Source organism: Orycteropus afer, unplaced genomic scaffold (assembly GCF_000298275.1).
Source record: "Orycteropus afer afer isolate SDZICR_OR568_19922 unplaced genomic scaffold, OryAfe1.0 scaffold00092, whole genome shotgun sequence".
In the NCBI taxonomy this organism is placed as follows: domain Eukaryota; kingdom Metazoa; phylum Chordata; class Mammalia; order Tubulidentata; family Orycteropodidae; genus Orycteropus; species Orycteropus afer.
Window position 1 is genome coordinate 1708556 of NW_006921679.1, and position 27765 is coordinate 1736320.

At 38.1% G+C, this 27765-nt stretch overlaps 1 protein-coding gene across 1 annotated transcript in view; it reads right to left on the reverse strand.

The window, feature by feature from the left end:
• The window catches only part of XPO4 (exportin 4), a 171061-nt gene that overhangs the window by 95946 nt on the left and 47350 nt on the right, over window positions 1–27765 (reverse strand). The window contains exons 2-4 of the mRNA XM_007942506.1: window positions 21512–21617; window positions 15779–15920; window positions 9711–9849 (exon numbers count right to left, since the gene is read on the reverse strand). Of these exons, the coding sequence (XP_007940697.1) occupies window positions 9711–9849; window positions 15779–15920; window positions 21512–21617 (387 nt within the window). The remainder of the gene's footprint in view (window positions 1–9710; window positions 9850–15778; window positions 15921–21511; window positions 21618–27765) is intronic.

Consider the following 27765-nt stretch of genomic DNA (forward strand, 5'->3'; position numbering starts at 1 on the left):
TTATGTGCAAATAAACATTCCCTAAGATTAACTGTATGTGTTGACAGTCAAGACACAAAGAAACAAGTAAAGGAAAGGGGTGGGAGCAAAAAAAGGTCTGAATCTCTCTGCAGTTCCCAGTGCTCAAAAAAAGGAATCCTGGGTGAAGAGAAAAGGAAATGCCCCTTAATCATAAAATTCATCAGACAAACAAGGAGCCCTCCGTGTAGAGGAATTTATGGAAATAGCTGCTGCTAGGTTGTAGCGATAAAGATATTCCTTGAAAACAGCAATCCTTCAGATTAATGAAATACAAAGAAACCTATAAAACAAAGTACAGTTTTAATACAAAAGAATTAAAAATAAAATGCATTCTTTCTATGGACTTAGCTCCCTGGACATAACCTTTCAAAATAAGCTTTTTTTCCTGCAATAGCTTCATCTTAGAAACCTAGAGAATATAAACAAACAGAAAGAAAATAAAATGGTCTCCAATCTTTTCATTCATGGATCAAGTACCATTACCATTTCTTTACAGGATTCATTTTTTCACGCAGAGCTATCTATTATGTACACACTACTGCTACCAACCATACATATTTTTTATTCTAGTTTTTGCACTTTATATTTGTGAATTGAAAAGAGAAATCTTTAAAACCAATTGTGTACTTTTTCAAATTTACCACCTAAGAAACACATAAAAATAAATTATTGTGCAGTATGGTTAGAGACATTACCACAAGCCAAAATTCTGGTTTAAATCTTTACCTAAAGTTACCAGTTTTCGAATTTCATTAATTCAATAAGTAAAATATTTTTATCATCAAAAGACAGGAAAAGTTTACTCTCTCTTTGATTTGGAAGCCCTAATTATATACCACACTGGTATGCCTCACCGGTACCCAATTAATAGAACTAGCTGGAGAATGGTGACTAATTAAGCAATGATTACACCCTGAGACAGTAAGGCACTTCTACATATCAACAAAGTATGTCTCTCTATTCACAGAAGAATTACACACATCACAAAGTGACCAAGACTCATAACCAAACATTTCCTCATCTTCAGTATTTAATAACCAATTAAATCCCTTAAAATGAAGCTATTCTCGCTCTAGGTGCACTATCTTGTAGCAAAGCCAACAAGTGAAACAAGCCAAACGTGAAAACTTGAGAGAAGAGAGAGGACAGCTCCTTCCTGGGCCAGAGAAAGAGAGGAAAGAGTAAGAAAAGCAGCAATGCGCTTCTGAGCGATCACCAGCCTTTGTCTTCCTTACCTCTGATGCCTGCCTTTTCCTGATGTCTGCCTCAGGCCTCTAGGTCTTAATGGTCAACTAAAGCACTGACACCTCCACTCGCCCTTCTACTGACCGGTACCCTTCCAGGGCTCCCTCCCTCCCTCTTTCTCTGTCTTTAGTCACAGTCAGGCCTAGATATCATTTCTCTATTACACACAGGGACTCTGATACTTATCACGGTTCAGAGAAAAAAGTTGTAAATAATTTGGAGTGGTCAATTTCCATGAAATCAGATCAAAGTTGACTAGCTAAATGAGAAGGCCTATATGGTAAGACTGTTATGCTAAAGTTAACAGAGATGCAGTATAAAACACTATTAGTACAAATCATAGACTTATAAAAAGTTAAGAGTAACAAAGCAATGCTTGTTTAGCCCAGAGCATAAAGAATTAAGATAACACTATCCATTTTCCAAATGTAGCAAGCAATCATTTAAATGAAAACTCCCTTCATGTGCATTTTTCTACAAGCACTCTTTCTAAGGCAATTGTCATGTGATGTTTTAGTAAAGTGACCATTTGGAAGTTCCTAAAACATAAGGGGTTTTTCAGCCTTTGACAACATGGTGTCCAATCTCAATGCTTTCTGATTTAGGTCGGCGTCCTAGCTTCTCTCCATCTTCCTTTGTTGGTGTCTTATCACTCAGGACCTCCAGCTACCCGAATACACTAACAGAGTGTCCTATGGTCATCATTTTCATCTCCAACAAGGTAGAAACCAAATAACAACATTTATCAAATCTACATCAAAAATAAATGAATGAAAACACGATGCAGGCCTCTTTCAGTAGTCAAATCCATGAATTTTACTGTATAGACCAAAACCAAAACCAAATTCACTGCTGTCGAGTCAATTCACCTCGACTCATAGAGAGACCCCTCCTTGGGTTTCCAAGGTGATATCTCTATGGAAGTAGACTGCCCAATTTTCTGTCTGAGGAGTGGCTAGACCAAGGTGTCTATGTGTATAGACCAGTGTCAGGAAATCCAAGTTCTAAGGGTCAAAGCTTTATCTCTTCAAGAAACTGGGCCAGATCACTTTATCTATCTTATTCTATCTATTTACTTAATCTATCTTGGTCTCAGTTTTCTCATCTGTAAAAGGGGCTACTTACTCTCTGTCCTGCCTAACTCACAATGACTGTCCTAACGTTCAAATTGGATAATGCACATAAACATAACATGTCAAGGTTATAAGGTAAAAAGTGACGAAAGTATTTCCATCATTATTCGTAAAAATAACCACCATCTAATTTGGCCAAGAGTCCTCTTTTATCCTACTTCTTGACTATTATCTATACTCCATCAAAATAAAATTACTAGGTAAGTTATCTGTTAACAACAGAGAGCTATAACTAAAGCAAAATATTAGATGCTCAGCAAACGTTTCTTGAATTAATGAATCAATGTTTACTTCAATGCCCAATCCTATGTAAACACATCAACAAAACAGAATAAATAAATGACGTGTTCCCTGATTTTTAGCGAATTTCTCAATTTTGAAGAGAAAAATTAAATTTGTAAAACCACTAGAAAACAATGCAATGAAGTTTCAAGGTTATGAGAGTTTCGTATGTCTTCTTTCACTGAGGTCATGAAAATTCACAAGTTAATTCACTGCCTAACAAGTAACTTCTTCATAAGAAAAGTCTAACAGTTGCAATCTCATTTCTAGTAAAAGCATTAATTCCACTCGGGTGACAAAACACCCTTCAGCTAGAGCTTGCCTTACTCACCAGCTTATAGTCACAAGCACAAGACACTCAAACGCTAACTCCAGCTGACCAAATAAAATACTCTTGTTCAGAGAGAGGATTGTCTCTTAGAATAGCCTGGCTCTTACCCCAGGAGCTTTATTACCAAGAATAAACTTTATGAAAGGCTGCCATACATAAAGCAGACTTTCAGCTGCTCTTCTAAGCAAACATCAATGAGACTTGTGATAAGAGAGAGATTAAGCTGGCTATCACTTCCAGGGGCAGTACTGCTGCAGACAAGCGACTTTCTCACCCACTTCTCTGGAGCAGGGCAAAGAGGAGGAAAGGAGGCTTAAACACTAAATTAAACAGGATTAAAAGTAACTTAACATATGCCTACCACTTTCAAAGGAAATAAGACAAACATGAAATAAAAATGCAGCTTGACTGCAGGCTTAAAAAAAAAAAAAAAAAAAAAAACCTACTTTCCTTAGAAAAGAAAGGTTCTAAATCTTTCTCAAACCAGTACTGAAGCAAGTCTGACAACAGTGCAAACTGAGATGATGTGGGTCTTTCATAACCATGAAAGAAAACAGCCAAAACAGTACGTATGAAGTAATGTATTATTTAGTAACTATCCTAAGCACATATTATTCTAAGAATATATCACAATACATGGAAAACTGTATTACATCTAAAATATATTTTTTCCTTAGATAAAACTTTTCCATGAAACTACCTGTAGGGAAAGGAGCCCTGGTTGTACAGTGGTCAAATGCTTCTCTGCTAACCAAAAATTCCAGTTTGAACCCACTAGCAGCTCCGTGAGAGACAGGTGTGGCAGTCGGCTTCCATAAAGATGACAGCCTTGGAAACCTTATGGGGCAGTTCTGCTCTGTCCTACAGGGACACTGTGAGTCGTAATTGACTCAACAGCAACAGGTATCTGAAGGAAACTATGAGAACACGTCAACTCAAAACTGCATGGTATTCACAAGCTGTTCCTGATTTCTATACAGCCAGGAGACCATTAGAAAAAAGAGAAGTAACAACTAATATGGATTGCTCCATGAATGTCATGTCCTTCCAATCAGAGCCTGAACACACATGATATTCCCAGACCATTAGCACATGGAAAATAGTTTGTTTTACTTACAAGCAGCATGTAGTAACCACAGCAAATGTGGATCCATCTTTGAGCATCACCAAGTGAAGTTGACAACTCTTCCATGTGCTCCCTACTCTGTGCCATGGGTGAGGAACTTTAAAACAAAAAAGGGGGGGGGGTGTCTTACCTTCTGCCAGGCCCCCTAATTACCTAGTCCTAGTTAGTAGACTGAACACTTATCCTACACCTACTTCTACCTAGAGCCATCACTGAAGGATAAAGGTCTCTCACCTGGCCATTTTTATACCCCAGAGACCACAAGGACAAATACCAGCTCTGGGGGGTAGAGCCTCATCATGCCCTCTCCCATGCTGAGGCCTGCTGCCAAGGTGCTACGTTGGCACTTCTCACTCATATACATAAGTTTAAGTAATACCTGGCTGTTTCAGAAAAGACAACCCAAAACCAAACCCACTGCCATAGAGTCAATTCTGAATCACAGTGACCCTCCTACTGGACAGAGTAGAACTAACTGCCCCATAGGGTTTCCAAGGCTGTAAATCTGTACAGCAGCAAACTGCCTCATCTTTCTACTACACAGTGGCTGGTGGGTTCAAACAGGTGAACTTCTGGTTAGCAGCTGAATGCATTAACCACTGTACCACCAGAATTCCCTAGAAAAGAGAATCTTAATTGCTCAGGTTATTTTCAGAAAACAGGCCAAACTTTTGGTCCCACAGTTGACCCATATTATCTAACATTTAGAAATTTATTTCTCACCTCCCTTTAATACTATCAGTATTAGTCTAGTGGGGGGTAGGAACAGGGAAGACAAGGCTGCTGAGCGGCCTGAAGAACTGGTTCCTCACAGGAACCAAGATTATGAGGTACTTCTTAAAGAATTTCATGGATAAGCAATTAGTTTTCACTCATGGATAACAGCATAAATACTTTCTTCTGATTTTCAAAACAAAATATTGTTTCACAGAAAAAGATAACAGTGTTCACTTCTCAGGATTCTATAAAGAGAGAGTGGAGGAGACCACTAGAGAGATGAGACAAACACTTGCTAAATGCTTACTAAATGCACTTGTTAATTCAGAGGAGCCGCTATATTGGTCTTATCACACTTTTTTATTTAGTTAATTAAAGTCTAACCAAAAACCAAACCCACTACCATCGAGTCGACTCTGACTCAGGGTGACCCCCACTGGGTTTCTGAGGTAGTAAATCTTTATGGAGGTAGATTGCCCCATCTTCCTCTTGTGGAGTGGCTGGTGGATTTGAACCTCCAAACTTCTGGTTAGTAGTCAAATGCCTTAGGCACTGCCACCACAGGTCATTAATTAAAGTCTAGGGAAGGTAAATAATTCGGGAAATTCAATTAGGTAGTAAATGGAAGAACTGGGATTTAACTCTAAATGTGAATCCAAGATCAGTATTATATTATACTTCCCCTAAACCTACACAATCATGTATATCAAACCCATCAAAGGGACAGGCCACCAAAAACCTGGGAAAAGCCAGACTACACAGTTTCTGGCCAATGGATGTTGGTGAAAGAGTCATTCTAGAAGAGATGCGAAGGGAAGTCATCAAACTTAAATTGCGCATCAGGTCAACCCTTTCTTTCACCTGTAGAAAACCATCAATTCATTATGTCTTCTTTTCAAATAGATCTTAAAACTCGTTTTATGTCAGTCTTTATAAAGTCAGTTTTTAGTCAACATTATATCAATGTTCTGATCATTTCATCATTCTATTTTCTTACTGAAGTTTTAAACCTCACTTCCATTGCTAATCATTGTCTCTGAGACTAAGAAAATCTTAAGTAAATCCTTGAACCACTCCCAGAAATTCTTAACAGGCTGAGAGGGAGATAAAGAGAGAGAAAGATACATTAAAATGATTGACTGGTTTGTAGTCCCCATTTCTTTCAGACCTGAATGAGCCGATTTCAAGCTGCTGGGTAAGGACAGATGGCAATGACCATGATGTATGAATTTAACTTGCTGTAGAAATGTACAGAATAAAGTTTTCAATGTAATCATCAAAATACATTCATCCAAAGTAAGTACATAAATAAATGAATTCATCCTTCTATCCTGAAATTAAATTCTACCTCCTACTACTGATTTCTTACTACTATAGATGTTTTTGGCCCTGTTTTTAGAAAATCAACTTTAACAAAAATATTGTTTTGGAAAATTCCATGAGGATATTAAATATATCCACTATCCTCAAAGAGTATGCACTGTGAATAGAGCAAAAATCTTGTCTGACTAAAGAGCTCCATCTGTTCCAATCATTCTCAGAACATCAGTTATCCCAGTGGCTCAAAAAAATCCAATAGCCAGGTTTCAGTGGGACTACTTTTTGTCCTGGGTCAAATTACACAAGGGGGAAAGGAACAAGAGAACACAATTCCTGTGTATGTGCTCATTCCAAACAGAAGCAAGAGAACTCTTGATCCTTTCACTGCAACATCCTGGTGCCAATAAGCTGCTGTGGGGGACCAGGGACAGGCTATAGACATTCTACCTTCGTATCGAAATCGCAATTGGAATGATCACCAAACTGATAAGGGGAAAGCATTAGTCATAAGCATACAGATGCTAGAGTTACTGGTAAAGTTTCTAAACTTTAAGGCCTGGTCAATTACAATGAGCTTGACTCCTGTCTTCAAATTATCAAAATGAAATAAGGTGTCCTTAAGTAAAACCTAAAATGTAAAGAGTCACTTGATTCAGAGCAGTAGGATCTAGGGTATTTCCAAGGAGCAGTTTTGTTTCTGAAGGTTTTTCCCATTAGTGTTGGCTCATTATATGCAGCACTTTATTTTCCTTTCACCATCAATGAGTATCACCACTGTACTATGCACAATGGCCACTAGTCAGGCACCACATGATAATAAAACTCCAAACACACAAGATTATCACTATACGGTTAATGTAGACATCACTGAGGCACCGACATCTCAGGAATAGAGCTTTTTTATCATTTTATCTTAACATCACAATTGGACATATGTCTACCAACAGGGAGATCTTTAAAACTACAAAATTAAAAGTGAGTAAAATTTTAAATTCACTTCCTCACTCAAAAACTACATGTGGCTGGTGGCTATGTATTGGCGAATACAGATATAGAACATTTCCATCAACACATAAAGTTCTATTAGACGGGCACTATCCAGAAGAACTGTGCCATAAAAAATGGCATAAAACACCATCGAACATTCACATAATCGAAAATCAAGACATAGCAATGTTCTGCATCTTGATTGTAGTGGTTATTTCATCAGTATATGTAACTGTTACAATTTGTCAAAGTGTACATGTTAAACGGATGTAGCTAACTTCATGTAAATTATTCCTCAATAAAGTTGGTAAGGAAAAAAAGAGTAAGACACATGACCATTGGTAATTCCAAAGGGAAAAAAACAGGAGCCTAGTGCAAACCATTTGTGCCACCTGGAGACCCGGGTTATGGATAATAAGTCCCTAAATACTGACAAGTTTGCTTACATCTTCCTTCACTCTAGATCCCTGTATATGCGAGTCTCAGACAGAAAGAAAAGATGGCCAGAGCAATGAGGTGAGTGTATCTTTGGGTAGATGAAGAGCTAGGGATGGATAAGAGATCCAACACTGTGGTAAGAGACAATGTCTATGGCCCTCCTAACATATATGTCTCTCTACATTGTAGGATCAAAGCCTCAAATGTATTATTTAAATCATACCTATTCACTGAGGGTATCACTGAAGAGGTAAAATAATTCACAGAGTTGTAATGTGTACCATTTTACAGTTTTCTTTCAAATGATTAAAGTCAAAAAGTAAAACTGGAAAAAAAAAAAAACACCATAATATTTAAAGATGGAATACCTGAAATGGCAAAGTACTATCCATCCCCATTCTACGTGAGTTAAGATCATTCAGCTGGTTATAAGACTACAGCTCCAACCAAAGATCACACTCCTCAACTCAAGCGCCTCCTCTCTATGACAGTGATTATAACCAGTCACTCTCTGGGCATAAATCTAGCTCTCTAAAAAGTGGACAGAAGACTGGCTGAGAGGGGGGAAAAGTCACATTGTCCAAAGTAACTCAGTCAAAAACCACGGCTGTCAAACTTGTCCAGTTGACAATAGTACCTGGAAGTCACGGTAAACCTTCACCTGTTAGTACAGCAAATATTTAATGATACATGTTATATGAAAATGCATTCGATTGTTTGGATCATGACAAATTATGGATAACACTGTGAAGAATGGGAATTCTAGAGCACTGAATTATGCCCATCAGGAACCTGTATATAGACCATAAGACAGACATTTGTTCAAATAGAACAAAGAGATTGTGCATGGTTTAAAACCAAGAAAAGTGGGCATTGGTGTTGTAACCTTTTACCATACTCACACAATCTGTATGCTGCCTAAATAACCCAAGAACCTGGATTATGGGAAGAACATAGCAAAAGGATTGGAGGAAGACTCATTACCAACCTGTAAACCACTTACTGATGAAGATCAAAGACTACAGCCTTCAGTGTGGATTACACCTCAACATAAAGAAAACAAAACTCCCCACAACTGGACCAATAAGCAACATCATGATAAATGGAGAAAAGACTGAAGCTGTCAAGGATTTCCTTTTGCCTGGATTTACAATCAACTCCCACAGAAACAGCAGTCAAGAAATCAAATGACATACTGCATTGGGTAAATTTGCTGCAAAAGACCTTTAAAGTGTTAGAAAGAAAAGATGTCACTTTGAGGAGTATGGTGTGCATGACCAAACCACGGTACTTTCAGTTGCCTCATACGCATGTGAAAGCTGGACAATAAGTAAAGAAGACTGAAGAACTGATGCATCTGAATTACGGTGCTGGCAAAGAATACTGACTATAACATGGACTGCTAGAAGTACAGCCACAGAATGCTCCGATAACATTATCGGAGCAACTGATAACATGTCCAGAGTACGTGAGACAAAGTCTCTGTCCTCACATGGAAGGAGCATCCTTGGAGAAGGATGCTCATACTTGGTAAAGCAGAGTGTCAGCAAAAAAGAGGAAGACCCTCAATGAGATGGAATGACAGAGTGGCTTCAACAAAGGGTCAAACACAGCAAGGATTGTGAGGACAGTACAGTACAGGGCAGTGTTTCATTCTGCCGCACATAGGGTCGCTGTGATTGGAAATGACTTAAAGGCACCTAACAACAGCAGCCATTATACCAGGTATCGTTTTATATTTGTACATTTCTGTAATCACTAGTAGCTGTCAAAGTCGATTAAAAATGGAGAAAATGTTCAACAGAAGGGAATACATATAATATCTTATGTATTTTACAATGATTAACTTATAATATTGTACAACCATTAAAATGATCAAAACACCATGGCAACATGCAAAAAATTTACAAAATCACATCAAAAAGCAAAGCACATGATATCTATATGACATACATTTATAAAAAAGGACCAGAAGAAAACCTGGACAAATGAAAGTTGCTTGATTTATTGGTTTGTGCGTTTGCTTTTATGTAGCTTTCTTCTAATGTTGCTATATAATACAAAATAAAAACCTTAAATATTTATAAATATAAATAGTTAGCACACTTACCACAGTGGGATTGCCACTACTTATCAACTGGCTGACTTCATGAAAAATGCTTTTGCAGTCAATTGATTTATCTAATGATCCTCGTTTTACAATTACAGCTACTGCTAATAGAATCTGTTCCCGAACATACTTTTGGAGGCTGTAAAACATAAAAATCATTGTGAAAAAATTTACCTAAATCTAATGTGAAAAATACTCCCAAATTTCCCACTATGCCTGACACTACTGATACCACCATTGTCACTTGACGGTAGTATAGCCAACTGGTTATGCACACACTCCAAAGTCAAAGTATCTGAGTTCAAACCCAGGCTCTATTATTTACTAACTATGTGACCCTGGACAAGCTAGCACTCAGAGCCTCAGTTTTTAACTCTGCAAAATGGGGGATATAATAGTAATAGGATTGTTATAAGGATTAAGGGCTCCTACAATTAGGCCTGGTATACATTAAGCATTATATAATCTGTAACTACTTTCAGGCAATCTTAAATAGATACACATCAGTTCCCTCTTAAATATTTTTTCACTAAGAGCCAGATTAAGATCTTATTGATTAGGAAATAAAAATCTGATTTAACATCCATCTCCAACCAGTAGTATAATCCTAAATCCCATTTCTCTACCAGGTGAAAAGGCAACATACTAGTTATCCAAGACACAATATTAAGAAAGTCTACGAATTCCAAGTTCTGTTCCTCTGTCTGCTGGCATAGTATCTCTGCCTCTCTAAGAAAGTGCACAGTTAAGCAAGCCCAGAAAAACATAATCTTGAATTTGATAATCCAATCTCTAGATGGACAGAGCCATCCTGTGTCTTCGAAATAAAACCCCAACTCCTTAACATGGCTTGTAAGCAGTATGACCTATCCCAGTTTTCTTGTTAGAGTCCCAATTTACCAATCAACCTTACTATTAGTAGTACTCTCTTTCACTGTCAAGTGCTCCAGGTTGGACATAAATTACATGATCACCCACTTAAAAGACCTTTGTGGCCAAATGCTTCCTTCCTTCTCTGACCTCCTCTCCTTCACATACACTCAAAACTGCAGAAAAGGCTTCTAAACGTTTGTTCCCTCTGCCAAGATTCTAACGTCACCTTCTCCAGGGCACATTCCCTGCATACCTCCTCTAGACGTGGCTGGGTCTCACTAACATGGGCTCCTAGAGCATCCTCACATGACATGTACACATCTGTCGCTGCTGCTGCTGTTGTTAGCAGCTACTGAGTTGCTGTCTGAATCCTGGTTAGCAGCTACTGAGTTGCTGTCTGAATCCTGGTGAACCCGTACACAATGGAATGAACCACTGCCCAGTCCTATGACATCTCCACAACCAGCTGTGGTTCAGACTACTAAAATATGTAAGATTTCAACTGCCTGGTTTTTGGAAACCGCTTGCCGGGCCTTTCTTCCTAGTCTGTCTTGGGTGGAAGTGCTACTGAAAGCTGCTCAATACCCTAACAACACACAGTGTCCACTGACAGACAGGTGGTAGCTGTGAATGAGGTGGACTGGCCAGGAGCGGAACACGGTCTCCCACGTGAAATTCTACCACTGAACCTCCCCCACACATCTGTTACTATTTGTTTAACTGTACCTTCCAAGATAGATTGCCCTCACTAAGCTGACTATTGTATTACCAAGGCAAGACACATTACCTGCCACAAAAGCAAACCCGCTGCTGTGAGTCAGTTCCGCTGCCGTGAGTCAATTCCGACTCATGGTGACCCTGCAGAGCAGAGAACTGCCCTGAGGGCTTCAAAGGCTATAAATCCTTATGGAAACAGACTGCTTCATCCTTCTCTCACAGAGCAGCTGGTGTGTTTGAACCAGTGGTCTTTAGGTTGGCAGCTGAGTGCTTTAAGCACTGTACCACCAGGGCTCCCTACTTGCCACATAACAGCCACTTGCTAGACATTTACATAAATGAATTAACAAGTCCCTTATGTCAAGACTAAAGTGGAAAAATTACTTCAAAAAAACTTGAAAAATTCCTCCTTCATTAAGTAAATTAACAGAGATCCTACTATGTGCAGGAATATTAACTGACCAAAGGGCATTTGTGTACTTCTGTGGGAACAGAATACTTTTGTACACTGGCAACTAGCAAAACACGTGCATAAAGCTGAAGACTACTATTAGAAACGAACATAAAACTGGCTTTAAATATTTCTGTTTGCAAGAATTATAAATAGGAAAATAAATAGTAACTAACATTTATTGAGTACATATGAGATGCAAATGAACTTTGGTGGCACAGTGGGTCAGGCATTTGGCTGCTAACCAGAAGGCCAGTGGTTCACACGAGAGGAAGATGAGGCGATCTACTTCTGTAAAGATTTATAGTCCTGGAAACTTGATGGAGGTCGCTATGAGTTGGAAGTAACTCAATGGCAGTGGGTTTGGTTTGGGTTTATGATATGTAAGGCTTATATAAACTAGCTTTACAAAAAATAATAAATTCAATTTTCACAATAACGTTCTGAGTTAAATACTATTATTCACTGCATTAATAATCAGAAAACTGATGCCCAAGGTCATAGAGTTATTAAGCGGCAGAAGTGGGGCTGAGTCTCTCAACCATGATGTCACATTGCTTCTGCCTCTGTAAGAAAGTGCACTGTAAATTTCACTTCAACCAGAAGGGAAAAACAGAAAAGAAAAAGATCCTGTTCACGTCATGGGAAGTACACATTTCCTATGCAGTATCCTCGGAAGGAAGATGGGGCAATCTACTTCCACAGAGATACCACCTCGGAAACCCAAGGAGGGGTCACTATGAGTCAAATCGACTTGGCAAGGAGTTTGGTTTTTTTCAGTTTTATCCTACACTACAAGGAGTTCTGGTGGCACAGTGCCTAAGGCATGTGACTGCTAACCAGAAGGCTGGTGGTTCAAACCCTCTGGTGGTTCAGCCACTCCTCAGAAGGAAGATCGAGAAATATACTTCCGTAGGGATACCACCTCAGAAACCCAAGATGGGGTCACAATGAGTTAGAAGCAACTCGATGGTGGTTGGTTTGGGTTTTTTTTTTTTTTTTTTAAATCTGTACTGTATACTTTACTTATAGTTTTCCACCTACAGAGTACATCAAAATTTGAATCTGGCTATAATCCATATTGTAGGACATTCTGTAAGACAAAACTGTCTGTGTCATAGAAGATTTTAAAAAAAAACAAAGGCAAGAGAACTGTTTCACATTATAAGAGACTAAAAGGACATGAAAACAAAATACAATGTATTACCTCTGGTTAAATTCTGGATCAAAACATAACCTGTAAAAGGCTGTAAATAACATCATCCAGACAACTGGAGAAGTCAGAATATGGAATATGTATCAGATAATCAAAACATACACCACATGTATCAACAGCACCCAGATATGTTCTTAGGAAAGGGATGCTGAAGTAGTTAAGGATGAAGTATCATGAGGTCTCTGGCACATTTTCAAATGGTTAGGTGTGTGTGTGTGTGAGGGGGGAGTGGGGGAAGGGTAACAAATATACATGAGAGAGAAAAATTAAACATGACAAATGTGACAAAATCAAATGTGCCTCTACTAGGAAACGGGTATGTGGGTGTTCGCTGTACTACTCTTTCAACTTTTTTGAACATTGAAAAGATATATTTTTTAAATACATAAGTGAACTATTTCAAAGTAGAACCCTACAATCAACTCTAAAATAGCTTCTGAACTAGTAAAAAATATTTAAGCGCTTTTGGGTAATACAGGAGACTACACACATACATACAACCACAATTTGTCATATACTTGAATCCATCGGGTTGAGGGGTGGGAGGCTGTGATAAACAACAAGTCCCAAGGAAAGAGAAAGTGTCTAGTTTGATAAAAGGTCCCCTGGTGACCTTGACTCCTCCAGGCCCACTTCCTTAGCTGACAATGGTGGAGGCGGCAATAGCCACAACTCTCACTGTGAGCCACATACTGTGCTCAGGCCTGACTGTCCATGTCTTCTTTACACTAGTCACATGAAGTAGATACCAATCTGACATGTAAGAAAACCAAATAGTTGAAAGGTTTTTAAGTCATTTCCTCAAGGTCACATAGGTAGTCATCGTCAGACAACTTTTTTTTTTTTTTTTTAAACACTTCCAGGCCAATGGCTAACATATAAAAAGTTCTTCACACATGTAAACTCTTGCGAAGAGAAATGTCTTCAGGTTTATTTTCTTTTATTATATAAATATAAACATGAAGGTTTCTCTCAACTTCGCTTTAACAATTCCTCCTAAACACAGATTACCAAAACTGATTACAAAAATATTTTACGTAGATAAGAAAGATCAAAGCATCTATCATTTTCAGTAAAATGCAACAGGATCTGTATCTTTTTCCATGGTTGCTGCCTGTAGCAGCAATTTTTTTAATGTGTGTGAGTTACACAAAAGAAATGAACAAAATAATGCAACAAAACACTCACTTGTCAAGACTTCTACTTCTTTTTAGGTACCCACAAAAACCAAACTCACTGTCATTGAGTCGATTCCAACTCATAATGACCGCCACTAGGTTTCCAAGGCAGTAAATCTTTATGGAAGTAGATTGCCCCATCTTCTTTCTGTGGAGTCGCTGGTGAGTTTGAACTGCCAACCCTCTGGTTAGCAGCCAAATGCTTTAGGCACTGTACTACCAGAGCTCCTTAATCTTTTAGGCACAGAGGGGTCAAAAGAAAAATACTCCTGCCAGGCCTAGAAAATATGGTCAAATGGAAACAACAAAAGGACCAGACACTCAAATACTGTCTCTCTCTCACACACATACCAGTTAAATAAAAAAAAAAAAAATAAAACCAGCATGAAGGAGAAGAGAAAGGTTTAAAACCATGAACATTCTATTAAAACCAGAAAAGCAACTAAGGCATTCCCTTTCCTCCCCATGTGTGTCTCCTCTCACATACATGCACAAATTCACTTATCCACAGAACATACTACACAGCTGTCATGCTAACTGGATAAGTAAACCTTGACCTTTTTCTCTCACGTATTTCTCCATATGTAAGGCAGTTCCGGTGCCTGGGACAACCCAGTACTAAGACATCAGCAGTTGTTATTAAATACTATGAACTCACAGACTTCGCTACTGAATGATCATTAGCAACAAGAGCCTGACAGCATACTCTACATTAGATTTAAAGTTTTACGTATGTAATGTATGTATGAAATCACCACTCCTGAAGACAAGCATAGTTGATTCTATCACATTTTTCTTCGTTTAATTTGGAAATTAACATCCACGCAAAAAGTTTTGTGTTGCACCACCAACAAACGTACGCTATACATTCCCTGTTCTTAAAAGGAGACTTGGTGTTTGAGGGGGCTTGGCTTAAAAAAAAATAAGTAATAAATGAGTTTCTCCTCAGAAACTGCAGTATAGCTATGAGAATTTTCCTCAGATTTAAAAAAAAAAAATTACACAAGCAATAAATGAATACAATCTTGCGAAATGTTTAAACAACACAGGTGTGTGCAACATTAAAAAAAAAAAAAAATTCACTCTCAACCCATTCCTCAAACCTGATCCCCTCTCCCAAAAAAAACTATTAAAGAACTTGGTGTTTATTTTTCTAGATCTTTCTTATGCATTTGTCCATATGTATGTTACGTTTGGTTCGTCAATGCTACTTGACAAACCCTTGGCTTGAGATACTCACCTCTGTCTTAATAATACTTAAGATTCTGAATTCAGAACATGTTCAAAGAATAAGCACCCCCAACAAGCACCAAAAGAGCAAGTAAGATAAAGATTTAGAACGAGTCCAAGAGCAACATTACTTTATAAGCAAAATCTTTACAACTCAACAACAATAAAACCTAATATCCAGCACAATCTTTTTGGAGAAACAAAATCTAGTATCACAAGCTTAAATAAAAGGTATTATTTCACTAAGTACCACAACCACCTACAATTATATATATATGTGCATTTAAAATACGAGCCCCACATAGAGCTCAACCATAAATGTCTAACATTAAAAATGAAGAACAAAAAGACAGATATACAAGCTTAGCAAGGTATTCTAGCAGTTCCTCCTCCATGTACTTACTTAGGTCTTTGTAAGACATAGGTTAAAAGGAATGTTCGCAGTGACTCGATGCTACCTTTTTCCAAGAGAATCCACTCTCGTACAACTGCTTCCATTATGGCTGTGGCAGCTTGAAAAAGGACATAGTCCACTTTACTAGTTTCTGAGGAGAAAACAACAACAAAATAAAACTTCCTTTAAAACAGAGTTCATACTGCCTTGAACGTTTTTCATTTATTAATTTTAAAACAGAACTTTGCAGACAAGGAATAAGATGGTTACCTGTTCTTTTTTTTATCCAGTGACCTTGCTCTAGCACCACAAAGAGGTTAGTTCCTCTCAGAAGACACCTCAGGCAGGTGGCAGCTAATCACCGATCACAATTTTCACAAACTTTCCTCACCTCTCTTCAACTGTTACTTCCAAAGCATGAAGAACTAAAAAATAACACAGCTTTAAAAAAAATAAAAATAAAAATAGAAAGCAATCAGGAAATCTCCTGAGAGATTCTCACACTGCGTAAAAGCAAACTTCGTGTCTGAAAAACACCTTAATAAACGAGTCTTTGAACATTACTATTTGTGATGAGCCATGCTGTTCAATATTTCAGCAGGATGACCCATCTCTCATAGCAAGTTCAGAAATAAACACAAGCATGTTGGGGTTCATTTTTCAAAATTAAAAAACAAAACAAAATAAACAACAAAAAAGCAAGTCACATTTACACAGGTGAGAAGTTCTCGTGAATTTTCTGATTGCAATACTGATCAAACTAAGTAAAACCCCAAAGCTAAACTTAGAAAGACCCAGCCTTGACTAACAAGTTACAGTGGCTGAACTGAAAGCTCAATCAGGGGGGCAAAAATAGAAAATTAACACACCTGAGAAATATATTAATTTTCTATTTTTTTTCTTTTATTCATCAATGCCATGATAATTCATTCCCAAATAGCATTATCAAAAGGGAGAAACAGTCAAGAAAAAGCAGAAATTTTCTGAAGCTCTAAAAAAATAACCACCATGTGAAATGCATGAGAAGTCTATGAATCGATGGCAGATTATTTATCAAGATCACTGGACATGGGAAATTCACTGTAGGTAGAATGGTGCCTTCAAGAATTTGTCAGAAGAGCATGAAGATACAATCAGGCACAGAGTTTTCTCTCCTATTCAGGCTCAGGACATTTACAGATCTAAAGAGTCTTGATCTACTAGCTACAAAAATCTGTAAGAAAAAGTGTGCCCTACAAAATGTTGATCACATTTAGACTCCTAGATAGAACTTTTGAATATATCAAAACTAACACAAGGAATCAACCTAGACTCTACTTTTTAAATTTTCATTATTCCATGTTACCTTAATGTGAATTCAAATCAAGAGAATGATCAGAGTTCACAAAATGGTAGACACTGTAAAAAATAATCAATAAATAGAGCAAAGCAACAACTTCTAAAAAACATGAACATGCATAAAAGGATGTGTTTATAGTTCCAAGAAGAGGAAAAAAAGTTTTATTCAAAGAAGATTAAAAAGAGAAACCAGCTACATCTACTTCTGCCTGGTGAAGGGAATTCAACAATCTCTCATAGGAAACCTCTTTTTGAAAAAGATGACAGTGGCTTCCCTGTCTTCGTTTTCAGCTGCAATGAAGTTTCAAAGAACAAGAATGAAATCCTTGGCCATGAATTTTAATAAGAAAACAGAATTTTAGGGACTTCCAGAACTTGAGAACTAGGACTCAAAAGATCCCTGAATTTCCCAGTTGAAAAAACTGATGCCCCGAGAAATTACAAGACGACATTCAAGGTCACGCGGATGGTAAGTACTCCTTGAAAAATACTAATCCAGCCTAGCCGCATATGCCAGTGAAGATAACACTAAGTAAGTACCTTCACAGTTTCATGAGCAATGAAGCATGCTTATTTCTCGCTATTTATTCTTATATCCTAAGCCTTTTCCTCTGCCATTTTTGGGGGCAATTATGGAGGCTGGATGACATTCAAAAATCTTCAAGACAAAACAGGAGTTTCCTAATTCTTTTTCTTAGATTCTTCTCTATGATAAGTTAATAATGAAGACATCTAAATTATTATTCTCATAAGAAGCTGTCTCTAAGAACAGATGTATCTGAGTGAAATAAATTCCGAATTTATAAATGCACACTTCCTCATAAAAATCAGTATTGGCCTTAATAAACCGTACTTACAATAACAAAAAAAACCCACTGCCATCGAGTCAATTCCAACTCATAGCGACCCCCATTGGATTTCCAAGGCTGTACATCTATATGGGTAGATTGCTTCATCTTCCTCCTGCGGGGCAGCTGGTGGGTTTGAACCACAGACCTTCTTGTTAGCAACCAAATGCCCTACTAGTACGCCACCAGAGCTCCTTAAGCCATACTTACACATCATATAAATTTGCAAGAGATGCTAGAAGGGAATCTAGAAGCCCACCAGTAGGAAATGAGGACTTCCGATGTATATAGGGGCCTTATTCCGGTTCTCTGCTGTAAAGATGACCCAAACTGCAAGGTCTTCTGGAAGAACTCACAAGTCCTCTGGAATGTCTAAAGTAACTACTTTTAGGACTATCTGTCACTGACTAGGATGCCGCCTAGATACTAAATTATTTTAGACTACTTTAGCAGGAAGCATTCACTTCCCACCATGCTAACTATCTTTTAATAATAATTACATGAACAAAATTCATTTATATCCTGTCAGCCACCTGCAACTAAACAGAGCTATGAAGATAAAAGTGAAAGTGACACAAATAATGAGAGAGGAAAACTACAACATTCTGGTCAAAGGGCTTTTTTAAAAAAAAAAAAAAAAAAATACACCCTAGTATTCAAGCCACAGATGTCCAGCTGCTACTCCTTAGCCTTAAAGATTTCTTTCCAAAGCTAAAGCAACATGAGTTCTGAGCACAAGGTCTGCTCTTTGGATAAGAAAACATATGCCCATCAACCAGTAATAAAAGTCTCATCTGGAAGATGACAATCATTATGTAGCATTGCTTAAGAAAACCATTTTCCATCTTCAGAGAAGAAAATGCTTATTAGTAACTGACTTTTTAGTGGTTTGGTTTGTTTTGCCTACTTCTCAGGCAAGAAGTAAAAGTGAGTGGGATAAAAAGTCTATTTCTGAAAGAAGGACAAAAGAATGCTACACAATTAACTCCAGAAACCGATTCTTTACTCTTCTTGGGTATTTCTTTAACAAGAATGTAATTCACAGGTTTTTGAAGGTACATCTGACCATATAAAGACCACAAAGCGCTGAAGACTTCTGAGGTGAAGGAGTCTAAGAGTGCTCTTCTGATGAAACGCACAAGCACACACAAGCACACACGTGCACACACACAGAGAAAAGAGCCAAGGAAATGAAACAGAGAAAAACAAAGGGATAAGAGAAAGCAATGAGGAAAACTAGAAACATATGAAACGTAAGTTAGAAGTGAGAAGGAAGAATTTTAAGAGGTCAGAAAAGGGAAGCTTCCAAGAGAAAGTCTTCCCCGTCATTCGAATATGCTACCCAGACGTTCTACACAAATGACATACAATCCCTAACTAAGAATGTGAAAATTCTGAATTGTGATTGACTGCCACTTGTATGAGAAGTCTTCTTAGAGGAATTAACCATTTTGTGCTGGTGGCAACTAAGTAGGGAGTTAAAAAGATTTTCTGTGACGTTTAGATGTACACATTAATGTAACACAGGGCTTGGCAGTACATTAATGATTATGCTTTAACACATGCAGTCAGTCTTTTAAACAATATCTCAGAACCCAAACTGATTTTAAAAGGCACAGGTGTAACCAGAAATATCACTCTTTAGAAAAAATTACCGGGAAAACCAAATATTCTCCAAACAAGCTCAAATTGTAACAAAGCAATAATACTTCATAAAATACACAAGCTCTCAAAGGAAGGAGTGGTATAAACAAGAAATGCTCTAATACAATATTTTTTACTTAAATCAATGATTTCCAAACCAGTATAGAATGACAACTGAATTACAATGGGATGTCAGATGATACACCGATGGAATCCTCGTTAATCTAGCTGAAGCATGCATCAAGAAAATCAAACTCAAATTATTTTAGGTTAACAGTATAACTCGGTGGTTCTCTAAAATATAAATGCCGAACAATTTTAAGGAGGGAAGGATGAGGTAACACTCCCTTGAGCCCTTTATAATGACATTTAGCTCTGTTTCTTTTAATTTAACATTCTGAATGTAAGAAATTTTCTTAGTAAAAGAAACAGAATCACCTGAGTATAAAAAGTGACCACTCAGAAATAAATAATTAAAAACTGCCTCATTTAGAATTTAAAAAGTTAAAGCACTTCTAATGATATGAACTAACTCCTGAATGAGCCAGAAAACGGAATTTTTTAAGCTTATCAGGTATTTTAAAAGCCATTTAAAATGAGGTAATGTGGCATGACATGTCTATAGGACCTTACTGTTTACAAAGTGCTTTTCTAAATGTTACTACGTTTGAGTCTGGCAACAATTTACAATAGCCAACTCCCTTAAGGAAACTGGTATCATCATTCCGGGGTGGCGGATGTATAACAGGCTCAGAGAGGTTAAGTGACTTCCCCAAGGTGACAAAGTTCATTTCAGCAAGCACACTGGAACCATGAACTCGTGGGGCCTCCTCCAGTGCTCTTTCTCCTAGAATCTAACCATGCTGATTTATAAGCACTTCTGTAATTGAGTATTTTAACATGTAATTTTAATTGTAATTTATTTCAATGTGGAAACCAGAGTGAGGCTGGCTAATAGAGAAGCCTTACTACAAACCCCAGAATAAAAACATAGATGTTTTAGTTTCTAATACTCAACTACCAATTTTGTGGTCATGGAAAACTCAAATAGCCTTTCTGAGCCTTAAATATGACTTATAAAAAAGATGGTTTCAATTACAAAAACAGCCAACAATGATTAGGTTGTAAAATAACAATAACCAATGAACTCTCTCTTACCGTAATTGAAAAATATCTAAGAGACAGATGGTGGTGTTATATAACTCTTATTAGCAAATGCCATCTTTGAGTAAGAGAACATAATTCTTAGGACTGTTTTGAAAGGAAAGATCGTTTCTGTACATATGTCAGACACAGGAGACTCATAAAGCTTATTTTATGAACATAAAACTCAGTGCTTTGTTTTTAGGGTGTATAGTAATCTTCTACCTAGAACTGAGTAATATTTGCTAAGCTAGTTGAATAAAACTTAAATGGTTTTCTAAAAAGAAACACTTTGAGAAAAAGAAAAGATAGAAAACCTCCAAAAAACTTACAGTAAATACTGAAGTGGTTTAAATTTTTTAAATTACTATAAAGTAGTAAAATACTGTATTAAATGTTATGCCTAGCAATTTTAATTGTACAGCTAATACTTAAACAGGGATAAGATACAGTATAGTAATCACTTATATCACACTTGAAAAACCATTAATTTTTTTCCCCACTATTAACAACCTTCATATTAATAAACAGTAAAACAAATATTGAACATTCTCTCTTAAGAGGGGAAAAAAAAATCCAAAGCTAAAAAAAAAAAGTTTTCTGTCTGGCTTTATGGAGTATCTTTAAAATCACTTCAGCAGAATGATTACAGATCAAATATTAGAACCATACAAACCTATTTATTTTTGAAGGAACTTAAAATATCCAGTGTTCAAGAGAGAAAAACTAGATCTGATTATGCAAAAATATTGTTAAAGTGAATACTTACCCAAAATATGCTTGCAAACTGCAAACGGTGACTTTGATTTCCTAAATGATAAGAATATGTGCTCTGCATGCTGGCGCTGCTCATTATTGACCATGGAAGGTGGTGCCTTGAGTTTAAAAAAAAAAAAAAAAAAAGCACACATGTTTAATGAGCAAGCTTAAATAATTGCGATTTTTTTCCCCCATAAAAAGAGTTTAAATGCTTTCACTTTTGGGGAAGAATGGGAGAACAAATTTTTCAGGAACTGGAATGTAAAACTAACTAAAAACTCAGAGCAACCCCCACTGGGTTTCCTCCAAGGCTATAAATCTTTATGCAAGCAGATTGCCTCATCTTCCTCTCATGCAGCAGCTCATAGGTTTGAACCACCGACTTTCTGGTTAGCAACCAAAAGCCTCACCCACTATGCCAACAGGGCTCCTTATACTCTAAAACTTCATTAATAAATATTTAAGCTATAGTTTCAGGAAAAATGAAAAAGTTCCCAGCAAAGTTTCAGTCCCAGAATCCTTTAAAATGCTTGTATTTTAGAAAGCTATGTATCTAATATTTTTGGTAATTTCTTTTTCAAATATAGCAGACTTAGTATTGCCTTTTACTCCAAAATACACAACTTAGTCTAATTTGACCAAGTTCAAAAAATTTCTAAATTTTTAGCACTCTGAAAGTGAATCCAAAAGTGATTTCTAAAAACAATTCTTTAAGATATAGGTTTTATCAGGTAATTCTACCTCAAGTTTTGTAATGTTACCATTAAACATAAAAAATTAGGGAACAACTGTAGTTTGGAATTCACAGAACTTCTCCCTGAATAAATGAGCCAGAAAAGCCTTCGACCTGAACAAAAACCACTTCTAAATCCTGCCCTGTTCAAAAACTGGTTCAAAATGAAACTCCATTTGTTCCAGAATTTTTTCTTCTGAAGATAACACTTCTCGGAACCAGATCTACCTAAAACATACATTCCCATTACATACTTTGGTTCCTCTTTGACCTACTGAGACCTATCTGAAGAGGAGAAAGAGAATGCTGCTTTAGCCGCCAATTTTACATCAGATATGCTCAGCTTGGGAGTGGAGGCTAAGGGCAGGTGGTGGAAAAGTAACTGACTTGATGGCAATGCTTTTGTTCTAACCAATGTAACAGTGGGAAATCATAATTTCACTGTATTCAAACAATCTGGAAGATGAATACCATTCTGCAATCAAGTTCTATCAGATCAATACTGATTATGGATTATATCAATTATGCAACTTTGTTGTTGTGTACCATCGAGTCGATTACGACTCACAGTGATCCGACAGAACACAGGAGAACTGTCCTTCAGGATTTCCAAGGCTGTAACTTTAAAGTAGCAGGCTGCCTCATCTTTCTCTTGCAGAGCAACTGGTGGATTCAAATGGCCAACCTTTCAGTTAGCAGCCGAGCCTTAATCATTGTGTAACCAGGGCACCTTTATGCATCATTAATCATTCTACTTTCAGTCAAAATAGTAAGAAAAGATGGACAGTACATTCAAGAGAAATCAACTTCGATACTGCAACCTAAGGGAATTCTGATCATGAGTATCCCAAATGATATAGCACCCTCTACAGTTCTTAGATAAAAATGAAAATACTTCCATTACAATATTGTGTTCAATTCTTCAAAACTTAAAATAAAAAAAACTTTGCTAATAAAATACTGTGAACAGCTAACTATATGTTAAAAGTATTTCTGTCCTTCCCTTGGCAAATTCTTTATTCCCATCATTTTCCCTATTTAACAAGCAGACTTTGTGTTTTCACATTAATATCTACTGGCTTTACCCTGAATAAACCCAAAAAACCAAACTCAGTGCCATCAAGTTGATTCTGACTCAAAGTGACCTCCCTTGGGTTTCCAAGGTGGTAAATCTATACAGAGGTAGATTGCCCAGTCTTTCTTCTGCGGAGTGGCTGGTGCGTTTGAACCTCCAACCTTCTAGTTAGCAGTCAAATGCCTTAGGCACTACACCACCAGAGCTACCCTGAATACACGGGCTATTATTAAGTATTATTACCTCATGTTCTACTGTCATAAACACCAATCAACTATGGAGTGTCCAGGCAATTTCTGAATCAGACATTCTTTATTCTCATGGTCCTTGAAAAGCACTACATATGCATAATTATGCAAATTAAAATGCTGGGTATTTCACAACAAAATTGGTTCTAAAGCTAATGATCCAAAGGGCACCTTAATATTCATACACATTTCATCTGACAAGCAGTTTATATTAACCACCTAGCAGAAGATTATCATACACACAATAAAACCACCAAGTGGTTTTACTAAAATGGCAGTATGGTGTTCACTTTAGATTCCCAAGATCAAATTATTAAATTCTTTCTTCTTTCAGTTTGAAAACTAAGAAAATTATAGTAGTGGTTTCCAAATACCAAGTTATCTGCAGCAGAAAGTCCTGCGAAACTTTAAAAAACAAAAACAAGAAAGATTGCCAGTCCCAAAGATACAAGACCCACTGCCATCGAGTAGATTCTGACTCATAGCAGCCCCCACTGGGTTTCCAAGGCTGTAAATCTTTACAGAAGCAGGTGGCCTCTTTTCTTCCCATGGAGCACTGCAGTGTAGTAAATTACTTTGTGTGGCTTTTCTACCCATAAGTCTTTGTAAACTCCAAGGTGGGATTTGCTATGAGCAACTGAGGAGCTCCTGATTGCTGAAGGTGTCCACCTGGAGTACTTCTGTTGGGAGTGGCACAATACAATGTTCTGGGAGGTTCCCACTCTCTCTCAGATGCTTAGAGTTCTGATGCTATGATTGGCTAGTTTGACCACCCTTCCGGGCTCAAAAGGAGCCCTCCTGGAGGCAGAACTCTCTCTGACTGCTGGTTGAGGAAGACGTGCTGCTGAAAGAGACACGCGCTCCGGAAAGAGACACGTGCTGCTGAGAAAGAGGCGCAAGAGACACGCATCGCTGAGTGAGACACCGAGGGACCAGCACTGCTGGAAAAGAGACTGTGAGAGACTGTTGGCCGAGGGATGGTGGGCTGGGAGAGAGACTGAACATTTTTCTTGAACTCGAATTGTAGCCTGTGGTGCTTCCCTAATAAACCTCATAATCTGTGAGTTCTGTGTGGCCACTGCAGCGAATTATTGAACCCAGGAGAGAGGTAATGGATGCTTTGGGAGGAACGGTTGGTGAAAGGGCTGAAGGGAGGCAGCATGTCTGGCCTTGCAGTAATAGGCCTTGGGTTACTGCTGATGATCCTGCCTTCCCCTTGTAGGGTTAGAGGAGGTCAGAACATGTGGCCTCCTTGCCGTTTTTGCAAGCACTTAGTGGGTTTGAATCACTGACCTTCTGGTTAGCAGCAAAATGCCTTACCCACTACATCACAAGAGCTCGTTAAAGATACAAGAGGCTGAGAGTTAAAACCAAAAATATGTATTTTTCTCTCAAAGTTCCCCAGATACTAATGACTCACAGAATCCTCACCTCTAACCCTTCAAAGATCAGATCTTATCTTTCAAAAATGTGAAGTCTCTTCCACAGCAAACCTTCCCTGATCTACCCCATCTGCCTGAGCACCACTCTCCCTGTCCCACCTCATACCACATGCCTATTTCAATTACTCAGCTTTTCATAGTGGACGACATCATTTATTTGTCCTCCTTGTTTTTCTTTATTAGTTCGTTCACAGCAAAGGCTTTATTTCATTCATCTCTAATTCCTAGCTTATGGTGCAGTGGTAAAGGCATTTGGCTGCTAACCAAAAGTTTAGTGGTTTGAACCCACCAGCCGCTCTGCAGAAGAAAGATGAGGCAGTTGGCTTACTTAAAGATTTACTGCCTTGGAAACCAATGGGGTTCGCTATCAGTTGGAATCAACTCGATGGCAATGAGTTTGAGTTTTTTGGTTTTAACATAAACAAAAGGCACTCTGGCGGCACAGCAGTTAAAGCACCTGGGTACTAACCAAAAGCTTGCCAGTTTGAACCCACCAGCTACTCTGCCAGAGAAAGATAAGGCAGTCTGATTCCCTACAGATTGACAACCCTGGGAATTCTACGGGGTAGTTCTACTCTGTCCTAGAGGGTCGCTATGAGTCAGAATTAACTCAATGGCAATGAGTTTGTTTTTGGCTTTGGGACTCCAGGGCCCTAACTCTTAACACAAACTACATACATGGCTCAATTTATGAAAAGTTCTTAAGGCTTGAGGCTAGAAAACAAGCAAAAAACCAAACTCAAACTCACTGCCAAGTCGATTCAGAATCACAGCGAGCCCCATTGGATTTCCAAGGCTGTAACTCTCTGCGAAAGTAGACTGTCTCATCTTTCTTCCGTTAAGAGACTGAAGGGTTAGAACCACCAACCTCTTGGTTAGCACCCAAGAGCCTTTAACTACTACACCACCAGACCTCCCTAGAAATGAACCAAACGTCTCCTAAAAGTGTTCTTCTAGGACCAATACAAATGTTGGATGTTATACAGCTTCAGTAAAGAAACAGTAAAGATGCCTTTTTGTATTTCCCGTTTATATTTTCTCATTGTTACTAATAGTAAAACGTTTACAAGGGTTCATTTCAGAGACAGAATCAAATTACTCAGGAGAGCTGGAAGTGCTAAGAGGCATGTGGTGGTTAAGGTTATGTGTCAACTTGGCTAGGCCTGGCTGAGTGGCCTGCCATGTGGTTTGGTAACATCAGGACTGTGCCATTTTATTTGTTGATCTTGGGCTTGTTAGCCTCAGCAGCCAGTAGCTGCCTGAGTGAAGAGATACCTCCAGCTTCAGTGGGCTGGGAGCAGGAGGCAGAGCTGAAGCCCAAGGTTGAGGGGCTTTCACCGAGCCCCTAGAGCCTGGCACTTGGAACTCGAACTTTAAGCCTCCAAACTATAAGAGAATGAACACCTGTTTCTTCAAGCCATCCCATTTGTGGTATATTCTTGTCAGAACAGCACGAGGTAACCAAAGCAAGGTGGCAATAGAAAAACACACTGTTCCACATTCTACTTTGGTGCGTAGCAATTGGGATCTTGAAAGCTTGCAAGCAGCCAGCTAGATGCAATGATGGGTCTCTATTTGTCCAGAGCAAAGAAGAGTGAAGAAAACCAAAGACTATTCCAAGGGACTGGTACACCATGCAATCCTCAGCCTATATGAATATGAGACCAGAAGAACTAGATGATGCCCACATACCACTGTCAACCACTCAGAGGGGGATCTACGTAGGAGATCCTGGGTAGAGTAGGAGAACAATGTGGAATAAAACTCAAAATTGTGAAGAAAAAAAAAGGGACCAGGTTTGCTGGTCTGATAGAGCCTGGTGGAACCCCTGAGACTATGGGCCCTAGCTGCCCTTCAGGTCTGGAACTGAACCCACTCCTGTGGCTTCCAGTCAAACAAAAGACAAGCATATAAACTGAACATTTATATTAGGTAGATGCACCCTTTGCAGAGATCAATCATGAGATAACAGAAGGGCTGTGTATGCATAGGGAGACAGCTCAGGAGGCAGGAGTGCATGGGAGGGAAGGACACAGGGAAGAGGTAACTCTGGGGAGGACGTGGGAAGAGAGCTGTTGCATTTTGGGAAATTGCAGTCAATGTCATGAGATAAAATGTGTATGAACTGCTGTATGGAAAGCAAATTTGCTCTCTAAACTTTCACCCAAATCACAATAAAAACTTTAAAAAAAAAAAAAAAAGAAGAAGAAGATGATGGAAGGAATACATAGTCACAATACCAATTAGAACAGTTAATATTCAACCATTTCAGGAAGCAGCATATAACCAAGTACTGCTGGTACTGAAGGAAGAAGTTCCAGCTGCACTGAAGACATTCACAAGTAACAAATCTCCAGGAATTGAAGGAGTACCAGCTGAGATACTTCAACAAATGGATGCAATGCTGGAAGTGTTTATTCATTTATGTCAAAAAATTTAGAAAGCAAAGATTATCAGAAACATGTTTACCTGTGTTTTACCAACTATGCAAAGCATCCAACTCTTTGGATCTTAATAAATTATGGTTAACATTATGAAGTATGCGAATTTCACAACACTTAACTGTACTCATGAGGAACCTGTACACAGATCAAGAGGCAGCTGTTGGAGTTCCGGTAAGATGGCGGACTAGGCACAAGGACTGCATAGACACTCTTCAACAAAGAAAAGAGAAACCAATTAACACAGACACAGAAGATAACCTTGGACCCCTGAGCCTTGAAGGGAAGGATACAAAAGTGGACTAAACCCCAACTAGCAGAAGAA